This window comes from Aspergillus steynii (assembly GCF_002849105.1).
Source record: "Aspergillus steynii IBT 23096 chromosome Unknown P170scaffold_6, whole genome shotgun sequence".
In the NCBI taxonomy this organism is placed as follows: domain Eukaryota; kingdom Fungi; phylum Ascomycota; class Eurotiomycetes; order Eurotiales; family Aspergillaceae; genus Aspergillus; species Aspergillus steynii.
In genome coordinates, this window is record NW_020194403.1 from 785,825 (window position 1) to 800,231 (window position 14,407).

General features: G+C 48.5%; 5 protein-coding genes and 1 non-coding gene across 6 annotated transcripts; 4 read left to right on the forward strand and 2 right to left on the reverse strand.

The window, feature by feature from the left end:
• Nucleotides 1-708: 708 nt before the first annotated feature.
• On the reverse strand, nucleotides 709-1,793 carry P170DRAFT_511319 (ribosomal eL24 family protein; the record flags this gene model as incomplete). Its single annotated transcript, XM_024854877.1, has 4 exons — nucleotides 709-1,522; nucleotides 1,598-1,644; nucleotides 1,708-1,731; nucleotides 1,789-1,793. The coding sequence occupies 4 exons, from the start codon at nucleotides 1,791-1,793 to the stop codon at nucleotides 1,044-1,046; spliced, it is 555 nt and encodes a 184-aa protein (XP_024701901.1). The 3' UTR covers nucleotides 709-1,043.
• Nucleotides 1,794-2,047: 254 nt separating this feature from the next.
• On the forward strand, nucleotides 2,048-2,121 carry P170DRAFT_t141. The gene has a single exon. It is a non-coding gene; the product is annotated as a tRNA-Ile (tRNA).
• Nucleotides 2,122-3,421: 1,300 nt separating this feature from the next.
• Nucleotides 3,422-3,913, forward strand: P170DRAFT_438320 (uncharacterized protein; the record flags this gene model as incomplete). The annotated part of the gene is made up of 1 exon (XM_024849576.1): nucleotides 3,422-3,913. The coding sequence occupies exon 1, from the start codon at nucleotides 3,466-3,468 to the stop codon at nucleotides 3,910-3,912; it is 447 nt and encodes a 148-aa protein (XP_024701902.1). The 5' UTR covers nucleotides 3,422-3,465.
• A 1,615-nt stretch (nucleotides 3,914-5,528) lies between these two features.
• Nucleotides 5,529-6,611, forward strand: P170DRAFT_477482 (NmrA/HSCARG family protein; the record flags this gene model as incomplete). The annotated part of the gene is made up of 3 exons (XM_024853473.1): nucleotides 5,529-5,702; nucleotides 5,782-6,205; nucleotides 6,277-6,611. 3 exons carry the CDS (start codon nucleotides 5,529-5,531, stop codon nucleotides 6,609-6,611), a joined length of 933 nt encoding a protein of 310 aa, XP_024701903.1.
• Nucleotides 6,612-6,711: 100 nt separating this feature from the next.
• On the reverse strand, nucleotides 6,712-11,488 carry P170DRAFT_387454 (ABC transporter ATP-binding protein). Its single transcript, XM_024845804.1, has 11 exons — nucleotides 11,177-11,488; nucleotides 11,050-11,127; nucleotides 10,884-10,999; nucleotides 10,762-10,816; nucleotides 10,104-10,705; nucleotides 9,448-10,039; nucleotides 8,834-9,401; nucleotides 8,601-8,773; nucleotides 8,017-8,546; nucleotides 6,984-7,956; nucleotides 6,712-6,903 (listed from the first exon to the last, which is right to left on the reverse strand). The coding sequence occupies exons 1-11, from the start codon at nucleotides 11,378-11,380 to the stop codon at nucleotides 6,877-6,879; spliced, it is 3,918 nt and encodes a 1,305-aa protein (XP_024701904.1). The 5' UTR covers nucleotides 11,381-11,488; the 3' UTR covers nucleotides 6,712-6,876.
• Nucleotides 11,489-11,898: 410 nt separating this feature from the next.
• P170DRAFT_438321 (transcription factor domain-containing protein) lies at nucleotides 11,899-14,260 on the forward strand. The gene is made up of 8 exons (XM_024849577.1): nucleotides 11,899-11,962; nucleotides 12,040-12,063; nucleotides 12,133-12,230; nucleotides 12,335-12,771; nucleotides 12,829-13,112; nucleotides 13,170-13,643; nucleotides 13,696-13,913; nucleotides 13,979-14,260. Exons 1-8 carry the CDS (start codon nucleotides 11,930-11,932, stop codon nucleotides 14,196-14,198), a joined length of 1,788 nt encoding a protein of 595 aa, XP_024701905.1. The 5' UTR covers nucleotides 11,899-11,929; the 3' UTR covers nucleotides 14,199-14,260.
• Nucleotides 14,261-14,407: the final 147 nt, after the last annotated feature.

Consider the following 14,407-nt stretch of genomic DNA (forward strand, 5'->3'; position numbering starts at 1 on the left):
TCTCGGTAAGCTGGATGCTCAGCCCAATGTATACTAGTGCACTATAAGTAAATAGCTGCCATCCATAGCCATTCATGCAATTGACTGATCTGATACCATGTGGATTTCTAATCGATCACGACAAGTCATCACATTCGAAAAAGGAAACAACCCCGGTACCTCAACACCTTAAAACGCGCCTTCTAGTCAGATCCACAAGAGATTCTTAACCAGCTAAATAACACTGTACACAATCTCACCTACCTCGGCTCAATTAGAGGTCTTCGTCCTTAGTTGAGCTAGTTTCGAAATTTATTTTATAAATATTTCAATCCATCTAAGCTCTTGTTATATGAAAACATCTTTTCCCTTCGACAATTTCCAGACCTTTACCAACACGTTCTAGCCGCTCCTCTCATCTACCTCGCCACCAAATACAAATACTATATATATATATAAAAAGCCTCTTGATCGCTTAGCAGGGATGCTATACCCCCAGAGGGACTTTAAAACACTTGACTAAATAACTCGAGTTCGTGATAAGTGAACATAAAATGAACAAAAGCAAAACAGGACGTTCGAACGGCAAATAGATAAATTGGGTAACTTGAAAAACTGCTCATGTAAGTCAAAAATGAGCAAAGACTACAATTTTGAAAAATATCAAAAATAAAGATGTAAGATCGATCTGATCAAAAATCACCCAAATAAACAAATTAAAAGCCATAAGTTCCATCTAATATAGCCAAATCAACTGCCTTCTATAAGCAGCCAGATGATTAAGAACGACTAAGAGCTATAATACTGGATTCTTCCTCTAAAAAATGGGAGTTTCGAACATAGGATGAATAGTGCAGTTGATGTTGCATTCCTCTGAACCTGACAAGAAAACTGAGACGTTCTTCGAGAGAAGCAGCCATAATGCGTGCAACACATCGCCTTGAGGTATTTGCAAGAACGGAAAAAACAAAGGAAATCTTTTTAACATTAGAAAAAAAAGACACGCTCGTAGAAAAATAAAATGGGGTAACATGATTTTAATGAAATCCAGCCGTTCCGTCAACCTAGTCCATATCCATGGTGTTATCCTCCACAACCTCTTCGACGCCGCCGTCAACCCGAGCACGCAACTTGCGCCGCTCGGTCTTGAAGACCTTCGACTTGGCGGGCTGCAGCTCGGCGACCTTGGTCTCGGCGTTCTCGCGCAGTTCACGGGGCAGCAGGTGCTCGTTCTCGGAGACCAGCTTGAAGTTGTCGGCGGTCTCGCGCTCGCGGTTTCCGGCCATACGCTTCTTGTAGAAGACACGCTCGCGACGCGCGCGGATCTCCTCGACACGCTCCATGGCGTGCAGGGTCTGGGCCATGAGCTGGCGGTTGTAGCGGGTGGGAACGTTCCGGCGGGCGGAGAATTGCAACGTGCGGTCGACCTGCATTTCCTTGCCGGCGTGTTGGCGAGAGATCTTCGTCCATTTCACCTTACGGGCCTGGCGCTTCTTGGTGAATGCGCGCTGGCATTTCGAGCGGCAGAATCTGAATGCCTTGGCTGTACGCTGCATGTTAGCGCACTCCTAGGGTATGTGTGTATTCCGAGGGTCTCTGGTCTCCGGTATATGCGTACCATCGTTTCTGACAAAAGTGATTCCCTTCGACGGATACGTCGGGCGACTGTTGGACGGAGGGTCAATTCGGAGTTCGGCGTGCGACCTGGATTAGTGGGGGCAGACGAACCTGCAGAAAAAGCAATTCTCAATCCTAGAGTTGGTTAGCGCACGAGTTCAGCATGCAGGGATTCAAAGTCAGTCAACTTACCTCATTTTGGCGGATGTGAGTGCTCGCAGTCGATTGGGGAGGTGTGGAGTCCAAACTGATGATAAAAAAATTCTTTGATAACAGGATAATCAGGCGGTGAGAGGCGGCATTTGACAGCGCCCAATCGGGAATGGCGCGCATGTGATCTGTGGATGAGTCACCTTGCTGAGTCAGTTGGTCCATTTTTCTCGCCAAGAAAAAATCATCGCCAAGCATTCTCGAATCAGATCCACAATTTCCGTCCTGGTTTTCAACAACTGGTCCCATAACTCAGTCGGTTAGAGTGCTGAGCTAATAACTCAGAAGTCGAGAGTTCGAGCCTCTCTGGGACCACGTATTTCTTTTTTGTCAATTCTACCACTGAATCTGCCTGATAACGATGTTACTGGATGTATGTGGGCTTGTCACCATGAAAAATATCGAAAACTTGATTGTGTGGGGTTCGATCCTCCAAATAATGAAGAATATATGCCGACCACTCTAATCCTCTAAACGATCTTCATAAAAATCATACGTTACAATAAATCATCAGTCATAACTGCTTCCCAAAGCACATATTTACCGAAATTTCAAAACTCCCCTCCTGATAACCCTACTCTTAACAGACCATGCAGGCCCCAATCCCTAGAAAACCTGCACCGACTCCCTCAATACCTGTCAGAGCCTTCGAGTGACTAGATTCTCGTCGAAGGCCAGGCTTGCTTTCCGTCTTTTTTGTTCGAGTTGAAACATTGTCGTGGTCCTTATCCTCGTAGTCGGAGGGTGTTCGCGAGGAAGTTCGTTTTTTCATTGATTTGAAAAGCCCGAAACACATTGCAAAAAGAATATGTTTCGAGATAATAGTAGAGGTAGGTGATGGTGGTTGAAATTATAGATTTAGGCCGCAGAGGACTTTTGTGTGAAAATTTGATCTATTCAAGCAGACAGAGGTAGAAACATGGATTCCCAAACCTCGTGGTTCATACGGAGTAGGGGATATTTATCTATTTCACCTGGGCAAGGCTCAGCTCAGAAAATAGAAGCAACACAGCCTCATAGACTCGGGACAATCATCGGAACTTCTATAAATTCAACAAAACCGGTGATCGCAGCATACGAATGATATCACAGTACAAAAGAACCCGAGAATAAGGCATTGCTTATCACTACGGAGTACCGTTTGGCCCACTATAAGTCTGTAACAAGGAGGCTTGGCCGTGGACTCGCACAGCCTGAATGCTTAGTTTCTTCCTCACCCAGTACCAACGCAAGGGATGCGGAGAAATGGAATTTTTGACAAGTCCTGGATTGGCTAGGACAGATAGTACCCACATCAAGCGATGTCGATCCTTGTCCTGGTTACCCGAAAGAGGAAATGGTCAAAGAACTCGATGATGCGTGATGTCAGAGGAGCAGTTCATGGATTTAGTTAGTTTTTGATAGGGCAGAGCCTGAAGGCCAACCCCCAGAGCCAAAGAACAGTTACTGTTGTAATTATAGCTCTTGGCGAAGAGATGGCAAGATGTGGTGGGTATAGAGACGTGAAGAGTCAGTTTGAATAATTCGGATATTCCGGTCAAGGCGTCTTGCAAGTAAACCGGCGCCAATAAAACCCCGCACTCCGGGATGAGCTTAACTCCACTACATTCATCACTTTGAACAAGGCAGCCCCAAAGGCCTGTTTATAGTCTCTTTAAAATGACCCATCATCTCTGCATCCAAGCGCTAGGCACCGGCGAAAACCCCAACCACCGATCCCACTGGTTGTTCCTCATATACACCCCCACAGACGACTTCGGAGACATCTACCAAGTCCTACCGATAGACCTAGAAAGACTCTGGTATCAGTACGATCTCCGGGAGGCAACTACCATCAAGACGCCCCAGGCGGTTGGAATGTGCACGATAGCTGTTCTGGACGCGAAGACGCGCTTGGAGGTTATCCGCGTGATTCAGAACGAACCGGCGCCGAGGGACGGGAAACGAAGATGCCAGGACTGGACGGTCGATGTGATGATTTCTCTCGAAGTGGAGGAGCTGGTTCAGCCGGGGACTGCAGAGAAATGGAGCCAGAGGGTAGGAATGACGGCGAGGGAGTTGGCGAGGAGTTGTGGAGAGGACTGGGTTGAGTTTAGGCCCTTGTGACCAAAGTCAACCATGTCTAGAGTTTGAAAGACCATCTGGCAAGCTTGGTTGCGCTGGACACCTTAATTGACGTATAAATTTAAAATATTGACGTATAAATTAAGAGTGGAAAGAACAGAAAAAATGGGTGCGGGTGTGACTCAATGACGAGAAAAACCCGTCATATTATCCTTTAAAATGCAGATGGCCGGAAATTTTCACCTGGTAATTTTTTCTCATATTGCAGACATTCAGAAATCCGAACATTTGCCAGCCTCTCATGTCCATCCCCCTCCATCCCCAGACCTTCCCTTGTACGGCAGCTGCTGGAATATGCGCTGTCCGAGGGGATACGTTTTTACCGTACCATCCTGACGGTCGCCAGTGCGTCAAGGAAAACCCCCCGATAAAAAGCAGCCATCAACGCTCACTTGATGCCTCAGAAGCGTCTTACCGAAGGCGTGGTCTTGAAAAAGCACCCCTACCGAGTGCCTTGTATATTCCTCCTATGAAGAGACAGGCGCAGATGAGCCAGGGCAACACCCACAAGGTGGACACGTACGAAAGCCATAAAAGTCGTGTCCACAGCGACATTGATGCACCGCTAACTGAGATCGAAAAGCTGGACACGTCCTTTTTGTCACGTCTACATGGAATCCTTCGGGACTTGGTGGAGAATACTCAGCTACTGGTAGCGACCGCTAGGAAAGCTACCGCCCTGGAAAAACCGTGGAGGGACACCACAACGCTGGAGAACCAGGTGAACGGGGATAACACCCTGGTAGACGTTGTGGAAATACCAGGGTCAAGCGAGCTAGATGTTGTTGACGACACAATCGAGACTCATGACCTTAGACTCCACGAAACACTCCTGCAGAATGGGATCGACATGGCAAAGGCCATGCTGGGTTGCTGTGGCATTATCCTAGACGTTGGCGCTAGCGCTGTATTCATCAAAGGAACAATCGATACCATCAACTCGAATACTACACTGCCCAGTCGCCCTGACCAGGTTGCGCCGCGGAAGGAGTGGCTGCAATCGATAAACCGAGATGTGGCCTGTAACGCCAAGTATCGAAGAGGCTTGATCAATCTACAGAAGCGACAGGGAGATCTCAATAAAGAACTGGGGAGCCTCCTAGACAAACGCGCCGCCGTGATGCAGAGCCTAGGAGGCAGTGAGGATTCAAGGATAGACCAGGAATGGTCTTGGGTCGACAGTGGAGAGGAGTATTGGGGATCGGAATAAAAAAGGCTTGAAGTTCAAGCCTGTGTCACTTCAAGCCTGCTATTTGCGATAATTTGACGCCTAATGTCGAGGTCAGATTGCTGGAACGAATTTAACTGACCCTCAATTTGCTTGGAAAATTTTCTTTTTTATGCCCTCAGTTGCTAGCGTTGGCTTCGAGCATTTCAATGCAGGGCCGAACAAAATCAAGGGCCAATGAGCTGAATGATACCAAAATTCTCATGATTTCATCAGCATGAATCCTTATAAATCCGTGCACGAATACGACTCGTATTCGTATCCCATCCTCCAGAAGATATAGCCTTGACCTTCCCATATGTCCTTTCCAACCCATCTACTTGACCCTCAAGCTCTCTCAACCATCTTTCCACCCCCCGAAATATTCAAAATGTTCAAACTGATAACAGTATTTGGCGCAACTGGCATGCAAGGAACCTCTGTGATTAACCACATCCTCGACGACCCGCATCTGCGCGAAGAATTCCGCATTAGGGGCGTCACTCGCGACATAACCAAGTCCGCAGCTAAGGCACTTCTCAACCGTAACATCGATATTGTTACTGTACCTTCCTCCCGTCCTCTTTCACCCCTCCAACCGCTCCCACCAACCGTCCATTCTAACAGAAACTGAACCAACCCAGGCAGACCTCAACATCGCAAGCACCATCATTCCAGCCATCCGTGACAGCCACACCCTCTTCCTAGTGACAGACTACTGGGCACACCAAGACCCAAATACCGAGTTCGAACAGGGCAAGAATGTAATCGATGTCGCGAAAGCCGCGGGCGTGAAACACGTGATATTTTCTTCCCTGGACAGTGCTATATGGCAGACAGACGGGAGGTATAAGTATGTGGGCCATCGGGAGGGGAAGGCTAGGGTGGAAGAATATAGACGTGCGTCCGGGATGGCGTGGACTTCTGTGCTTGTGGGGTATTATATGAGTAATTTTCTAGGGTTGGTTGAGAGGGTATTCTGTGGGGAGGGGGAGGAGTATCGGCTTCGGTATCCGTTTGAGGGAAGGAGGGCTGTTTTGCCTTTGGTGGATGCTGAGAGGGATGTTGGTGAGTACTGTTTATTACCCATTTGGTTTATGTTTACGAGGTGGTGGCTTTGATGCCGACTTTATGAATAGGGGTATTTGTGGGCGCAGCTTTGAAAGATCCAGATGGCTTTGCTGGCCGTCGAGTCCTTGCCGCAGATCGGTATTACTCGGCTCAGGAGGTCATGGAGACATTCTGTTGTGTTACAGGAAAGCAAGGGGTGTTTCGTCAGGCGACACCGAAGGAGTTTAGGGATCTGGCGCCTGAAGGCTGTGGGCTGGAGTATATGGAGACTCACAAGATGATTGATGAGTATGGGTATTTCATGGGAGGGGTGGGGGAGTTGAATGAGAGTTTGCAGTTAGTGCAGGGTAGTACTTCTTCGTTGACTGAATACTTTCGACGAGTATCGAGTCATTGGGACTGAGTAGTCCTTACTGTAAATATGCAAGGCCTGTTGTGTGCTAAGGGACCGGATGTATAGTTCATTTCATGAGCTCAAGTTTATATTTCCAATTACAATCACAGTATATTGCACAATGAAAACGGCCGTAAGAAACATTCCGTGGTAGAAACTGTAACGCCCTGGCATGTCGAGAAAAAAATAGTGTCGGATGATTTCAGAGGGTAGGCGTGTTCAAAAGATCTATCAATATAAAGTCATGCCAAGTCGTTGTCAGTAATTTTGTAATTTATCGGTCTAGCGCTTGTTCCTGACACTGTTCAATTGTTAGAATTTAATCTCTTCATAGGAAAAAGAACAAGAAAAAAAAAAAAAAAAAAAAAAAAAAAAACTCACCATCTGCCAGTAAGCCCCCCTCTTACGAAGCAACTCCTGATGAGTTCCGTGCTCAACCACACCAGATCCACGACCCGGCTGGCCCTCCCCGAACACAAATATAGCATCGGCTTTTTGGATAGTCGCAAGTCTATGCGCGACAGCAACAATAGTCATACTTTTCTTCCCCGCGAGATTCTCAATAGCGGCCTGGACAGTTTTCTCCGACTGGGAATCCAAACTGGACGTGGCCTCGTCTAAGAGCAAAAGAGAAGGTTTGCGCAGCAATGCGCGCGCAATGCAGAGTCGCTGGCGCTGACCACCACTCATAGAAGCTTGGGCCTTGACCCCGAGCTCGGTGGCGTAGCTTTGCGGAAGGGAGGTGATAAAATCATGGATCTCGGCGTCTTTGCACACTTGCGCGATTTCATCGTCAGAGAAATCGCTGTCATTGAGACCGAGTGTGACGTTCTCGCGGATGGTGCCTTCGAAGAGCTTGGGTTCCTGGGCGACGAGGGATAGTGCGCGTCGGTAGGATGCGAGGTCGATGGAGGAGATATCATGGCCATTGACGAGGATTGTGCCTCTGATAGGGTCGTAGAATCTCTCAAGCATGGAAATGACGCTTGTTTTGCCGCAGCCGGAAGGACCTACGAATGCGACGAATTGTCCGCCTTTGATGTCGACGTTCAAGCCGGTGAAGAGAGGGGTGTCGCGCGAGGGATACTTGAATGCGACATTGCGGAGCTCAACGCTAGCTCCAACGTCATTTTTCAGGGTTAAGGCTTGCTTTTCATCGGTGTTTGAATGATCTTCGGAGTGAATGCCCAGGCGAGACTTCAGGATACGATTGGCGGAAGCGATGCCTTGTGCGAAGTTCGATCCATAACTGAAGAATTGACCCGCATGCTGACCACTTTGAATAATAGCCATATAGATGACGAAGAACGTGGTTGGCTCGTATTCTCTCGTAGCGAGAAGTTGACCTCCATACCTGGTCGTTGTTAGCCTCTAACTAAAAGGGCCTACATGTGATAATCAAACATGAACTTACCAAAAGGTGAGCGCCATAGCGCACAGCTCAATACTGTCGGAAAAGGCAAACACCAGAGTAGCATACCAAGCCTTATGGAAGGCCTTTTTCTGCTGATCTTGCAGAAGGTTGCTGTATCGATCAAGAATAGTATCTTCCATTGCCAATGAAGAGACAGTTCGAAATGCGCTTATAGCCTCCGCTGCGAACTGCGAGCTGCCGTTGTAAACCTTTGCATTCATCGCCTCGAACTGTACTTCGAAACGAATGCGCATAAAGGCGGCAAAGAAGATGACTGGCAAGGCAGCAAACACCGCCACGAGACTCAACTTCCAACCAAATGAGAAGGCAATGGCAATACAACCGAGAATGTTGAAGATAGACACCAAGGGCAAGGCGCCGTTCAGGCCAAGGATTTCTTGTACCTGCTTGGGGTCGGTGGTAAGTCTGCCCATGAGCGATCCGGACGAATTATCGTCTAAGTCGTAGAAAGACATCGGCTTTTTGAGCGTATTCTGGAAGTATTCCATACGGTAAGTGGCGGTAATTCTCTGGTGGAATATTAGCATAGTCGAGTTGCAGAACAAGTAGAGATTGAAGTATACCATGGAGATCGTATGAGCAGCGAAGCCAAACAAGAAGTAGAATGCGCCAACGGCAAGGGCCAGAATGAAAAACATCAACGACCAAAAGTTGGCCGCATCAGAAAGCTTCTGACCAGTGTATGTAAAAACGACAAGGAGTTGGGCAAATAGCCAGCTCTGGAGAGCATACGCAGCTGGTGATTCGCATCAGCGTTAGGAAGGCTCGGATAGAACACATGTTTGAGAGGACTTACCTCCAGCCCCAGCGCAAGCAAACACAGCTAGAATGTATAATGGCCAGTGAGTACGCTGCTCCCAAAGCATCAAGCCAATAGTACCAAAGAAGCCCTTCGCCTTTGTGTTTTCTGCGTTGGCATCTCGGTCCTCAGGCTCATAGATGGACATGGTTTTCGCGGTGCCTTCTTCTTTCAACTCGTGCAGGCTTTCAGTTGAGTCCTCATCAGCTTCTGTGGACAGTTCCAGTTGCTGCGCATTGACGAGACCACGGTATACACCATCTTCAATGTCCAGAAGCTCTTCGTGGGTGCCCTGCTCAACGTTGACGCCGGCCTTCATGACTATGATGTGATCGGCTTGCTGCACGGTGGAAAGTCTATGGGCAATAACGATGGTTGTTCGGTTCTGCGACACCTTTTCGAGAGCGGCTTGCACAATTCGTTCACCACGCACGTCGATCGCACTCGTTGCCTCGTCCAGTACCAATATTGTGGGCTGCTTGATAATGCTTCTGGCGATCGCCAAGCGCTGCCGCTGACCACCACTGAGTTTAATGCCGCTTTCTCCAACCTCGGTAGCATAGCCCTGTGATGATTAGCGAGCGTCTGCTTCTAAACACGAATTAGCATACCTCTGGTAGACGGAGGATGAACTCCTCTGCAAACGCTTCCCGGCATGCCTCCTCAACAAGCTGCTTCTTCACTTCATCCGACTCATTCTCCCATTTGGTGCCAATGAGACCGAACGCCACATTCTCGAAAATACTGTTGTTGAATAGGAACGGTTCCTGCTGCACAAGGCCGATTTGCGATCGCCACCACTTCAAGTCCAGGCTGTTGATGTTATGATCACCGACAAGAATAGACCCTTGTTGCCCGTCGTCACCGTTCAACCGGTACCACCGTTCCACCATGGCCACGATTGTACTCTTTCCCGACCCCGATGGCCCAACCAGCGCCGTCGTTTTTCCCCGTTGAAAACGTGCGTTCATATTCTTCAAAACCGAAACATCAGGCCGCGTAGGATAGGCGAAATGAGCATCCTGAAAAACAATATCGACTTCAGCCGAGGCCTCGGGTTCGCGTAGACCGCTGGTGTCTACTTTCTGGGCGTCCATGATTTCGAAAAAGGAGGCCGACGCGCTGACTGCCTTGGTGATCATCATCAACGGGGAGGCGATCGATCCGAGAATGCTAACCACAAGCATGACCGAGAAGAAGACGCTGCGAAAACAACCGGTTAACTAGACGCGACCAGAGAGAGCCCCACGGAATAAGAATGACATACATGATGACGGTATTGATATTGGCAATATGTCCTTCCCGGAACAACTTCAAACCAAACCAAAATGCCAAGGCATAACTGCAGTAAATGGAGAAAAAAATAATCATCATGTTCACACCCAGCAAGACAGCCAAGCGTTGCCCGCATTTGCGGGACTCCTGAACCCAAATGCCATACTTGGCGGATAGCGGCTTCTCCGCACCGAGGGAGCAAACCGTCCGAATGGAACTCAGTACTTCTCCAGAGATAGAGGAGTGTTTTTCATCCGCCTTGTCGACGCTTTGCTGCGTTTTTGTTATCGGCGGTAGAATCAAGGAGACAAAGATCAGAATGAAGAGCAGTGATGCACTCGTGACGAGAGTCAAGGCCCACGAGTATGTAAACGCAATTACGTAGGCGGTAATGACAAGAGCGAGAGACTGAAGAAGGATTGCCAACTTGTCCGCGATGCTTTGTTGGATGCTGTTGGACAGCGTCGTGATCGTGTTGGTGACACTTCCCACGGACAGTTGGTCGATTGTACTGATCGGCTGAAAGAAGAGAGACTGCATATATTCAAGACGAAGAGAAGCCGAGACTCGAAGGCCAGTGATGCGGAAAGAGAGCTAGTAGACAGGAGAGTTAGGGGAAAGCCCTTGTGGGGCAGGAATTCTGAACTCACCATTGCAAAATATGTAAGGACGAATTTGGCAATGAACAGGTACACGATGTACAAACTAGGATGTGTCAGAATTCTGGGGCCAGAAAAAAGAATGAGTCTTTGCGGTGGTCAAAATTTCGTACCTCAACTTGCTCACTTCGGACTTGAAGCTGCTCTCTGACACCGTGTTACCCGGTGTGAAAAAGTCCAGAAATGTACCCACAAGACCACCGAATATAATATTCATGATAGGCAAAGGCTGGGCGCGACTATTAGACCATGCTTGAATTTAGTAGGGGACAAACATACCACTCCCGACGCCACCGCGCAAATTACCCCTACGGCGAGCACCATTCGGTCCTTTTTATTAGTATAGGAAAGGATCCTCTGGCAGAGAGTTAGCGAAGAATATGCTAATTGCTCAAATGGATCATACAAAGTAGTTGGCCATAGAGACCGACTGCTGAGGCGGTTCATCTTTTTTCTTGCCATTTTCTTGGGTGTCACCCTCGGTCTGATTTGACTCTGAAGGGGTTGTGCCGCGTTCATGGTCGGAATTCCCTGACGTCAACGCCTGTACCGGAATCGCATTTTGGTCGCCTGTCTTTTCAGGTGGAGTATTTTGTGCAGAATCGGCCATTCTGGGAGTCAAAAAAGATGGTCAATTCTGCATCAGACACAGTAGGAGACAGGAGGGAGCGGCCTTGCTGGCAAGGGCAATCTTATATAAATGCTGGGAATGTGTAGGCACCACTGGGTGCATGTCTGGAAAGAGTGGATACTCAAGGCATGGCAACCATTCCCCCATTGTAACCCGACGTTCGTCAGTGACTAAGATTGTCAGGCTTCCTGCATGAGAGTCAGCAGGATGCGCGTACTCTGCTCGTACACCACCATACTAACCTGGAAAAGTAAGACACAGGCAGCAGGAGTAAGGTACAGTAACGCGCATGAAGGCAGGAGAAAAGAAACCCGCCTGAGTGGATGATGCGTCCGATCGACCGGTCCGGGTGCCACTCCCCCTCTGATTGGATGTTTAAGCCCCACTATCCGTCCCGCCCGGACTTTCGGGATTTCGGCAAAGTCCGGACTTCCGGACTCTTGGAAGTTGCGGCTGTTCCCCCTTTTCTCCCAGTTCCTTGTTCCTCCCTTCGCCCCATCCACCCTCTGTTTGTCCATCCTGGTGGTTATGACCCCCCGAAGACCATTCACGCAGATTTCGGTAAGTGGGGCGCCCTAATCTGGCTGGATGTGCGTAGTCCATCGTGATGGGTTGCTGATTGCTGAATCCTTGGGCAGTGCACCCGCTGCAAGTCTAAGAAGGTACGGGAATACTGCAGCCTGCCGTGGTGACGTTGTCCGACTGGCTCACCCTCAAGCCCGTCTGCTTAGATCCGATGCAACAGGGTTCACCCGTGCTGCGACAAATGTGATGCTATTGGTGCGGAATGTATCTACCTACCGCGAAAGACAAGAGCCAAGAAGCCTCGGTATGACAGCTGTGCCATTTGTGTCATTTGTGCATCCTGTACACGTTGGCTTGTGCGGGATCTTACGTGTGTGCATGCGTCTGACGGTACAATGATGCTATCAGGACCCATGAGAAGGATATTCTCGCCAGCATTCTCGATCGCCTAGATCGACTCGAGGACCATTGTATGTTGAGCAAAGAGCCCGCAGACCAATATGATGATTCGAGCTCCATGTCAGTGTCCACTGTGGACTCAGAGACTCATCGATCACTGTGGAAGAATGACATTATGACCCCTCTCAAACCAATCCGGCCCATGCGCAGTGCCGTGTATCCATTGTTGAATCGCCTGAAGAAAGACCAAACTAAAGCCCTACTATGGTCGACTATCTTCTGCCAGTTGCCCTACGTTGGATTCGATGTCTTTGAGCACGAGATGTGCCGCAACGCTGTCGAAAACGCGGTGACGGAAATTCAACTTTGGGAAGACATGCAGGATAGCGGCTTGGCACATGCTCCGATTCCGATAAGCAAAGAAATGGCAAAAAGATGGATAAATTGTCCGTACCAATCGGGAAATAGCTGTCAGGTCGCGGTGCTAATCTGATTCTGTTTAGTGTACTTCAATGGCCACCAATTTGAAGCCTTCCGTGTGCCTCTCGATCGGGACTTTCTGCTGTCGATTCCTGACCTGCTAGAGATACCGCATGTTACGCTCGACGCCACCTCGCAAATTCTTTACTACAGCGCTGTCGTTCAGGGTCTCTTCATAGATCCCGAGCCTGTGCCAGATAGGTCTAATCTTGTTCGAAGTATTTATCAGCTCGTGGCAAATATGGGAGAGAGCTGGGTGAATTCTGTCCAGATCACAGTACCCGACCTGTATGCATCGTTTTTTGTGGTAGGTTTTTCTCAGTGACTTGATTATTGTAAGTCACTTGCTGATCTCACGCACTAGCTATCTGTGACACTGGAAAACTGCAGAACGGAGCTGTCATGGAGGAGCTTTGGTCATACGATCACAATCGCAAGAGCCTTGGGGTACTTGACCGTCGATGCGGAAACCAAAGGGCCAAACCCCCCGGGTTTCCCAGATGACAGCCCTTATGCACAAGAAATCAGCAAGAATCGAATGCGATTCGAATTTTGGCATCTCTTGCGTATGGACTGTGTCTTCCGCCTGCATTTCGGTAAACCAGCCATGATCGCTGCAGGCTCGTGGGCCGTCAATTTCCCGGACCCGAGTATCAATGGTGTCACGCACATGTCTACTCGCTATATTCAAATACATTTTTTGGCCTCGATGCGACTAACGCTGGTATTACTGAAATACCTGGACCTCCTGGAATTTACTGCCGATGATACAGTGTTCGACGAGTCGCTGGATAATTTGGCGGTAGAGGTCGAGTCAATAATGCGTGACTGGAACGCGGTAGGTAGACGTTCTTGTAGATACCCCATGACGTGATCTAATTATGCGACAGGATGAGCTTTTCAATAATACCGACAACCACATCGACCTGCGGATTTGCATGGACATCTTCGTTAGCTGCTACAAGATGCTGATCATGTTTCACCAATACAAGAAGGGCAACCATGGCCGTCCGGTTCTATCAGAAAAGACTCTTGAAGTTGCCAGGGCCTCGATGACGATGATTCAGAAGATCGTGGGCTCGTCGACCAACCAATATTGGGGTATTAGGTATGTTTGGCCTCCGAAATCACTATAGTATCATGACCTATTGATCGTCCGCTAATATCGCGCAGTATATATTTCATGTATGAAGCTGTACCGTTTTTCATCTTGTGCTGGGGCATTCTTGCTTCCCCGACTCACAAGGATGCCGAGGCAGACCTCGGCTTGATGGCTTGGCTTGGTTGCTTTGTTGAGAAGACGGTCGTCGAGCAGCCGGATAAGAAGGCGATAAGTATTGTCCTGAAGGCCATCATCAGTTGTTGCCGAAATGCTATGTTCGATTCACGGTGACATAAGTCTTTTTGAATTCTGTTTATATTTCGGGTGGACTTTTTATTGAGCGCTGTAGTTATCATGGGAAGGATATCTGCTATTATTGAAGGCATTTGAGCGATGAGTGGGATGTTATGATTTATCCCATATTAGGAATGAACGAATCTAGGAAAAGTAACACCAATACGGCGGAGCTTTCGGGGTTTATTCAAGACTTTTGAGTTCAG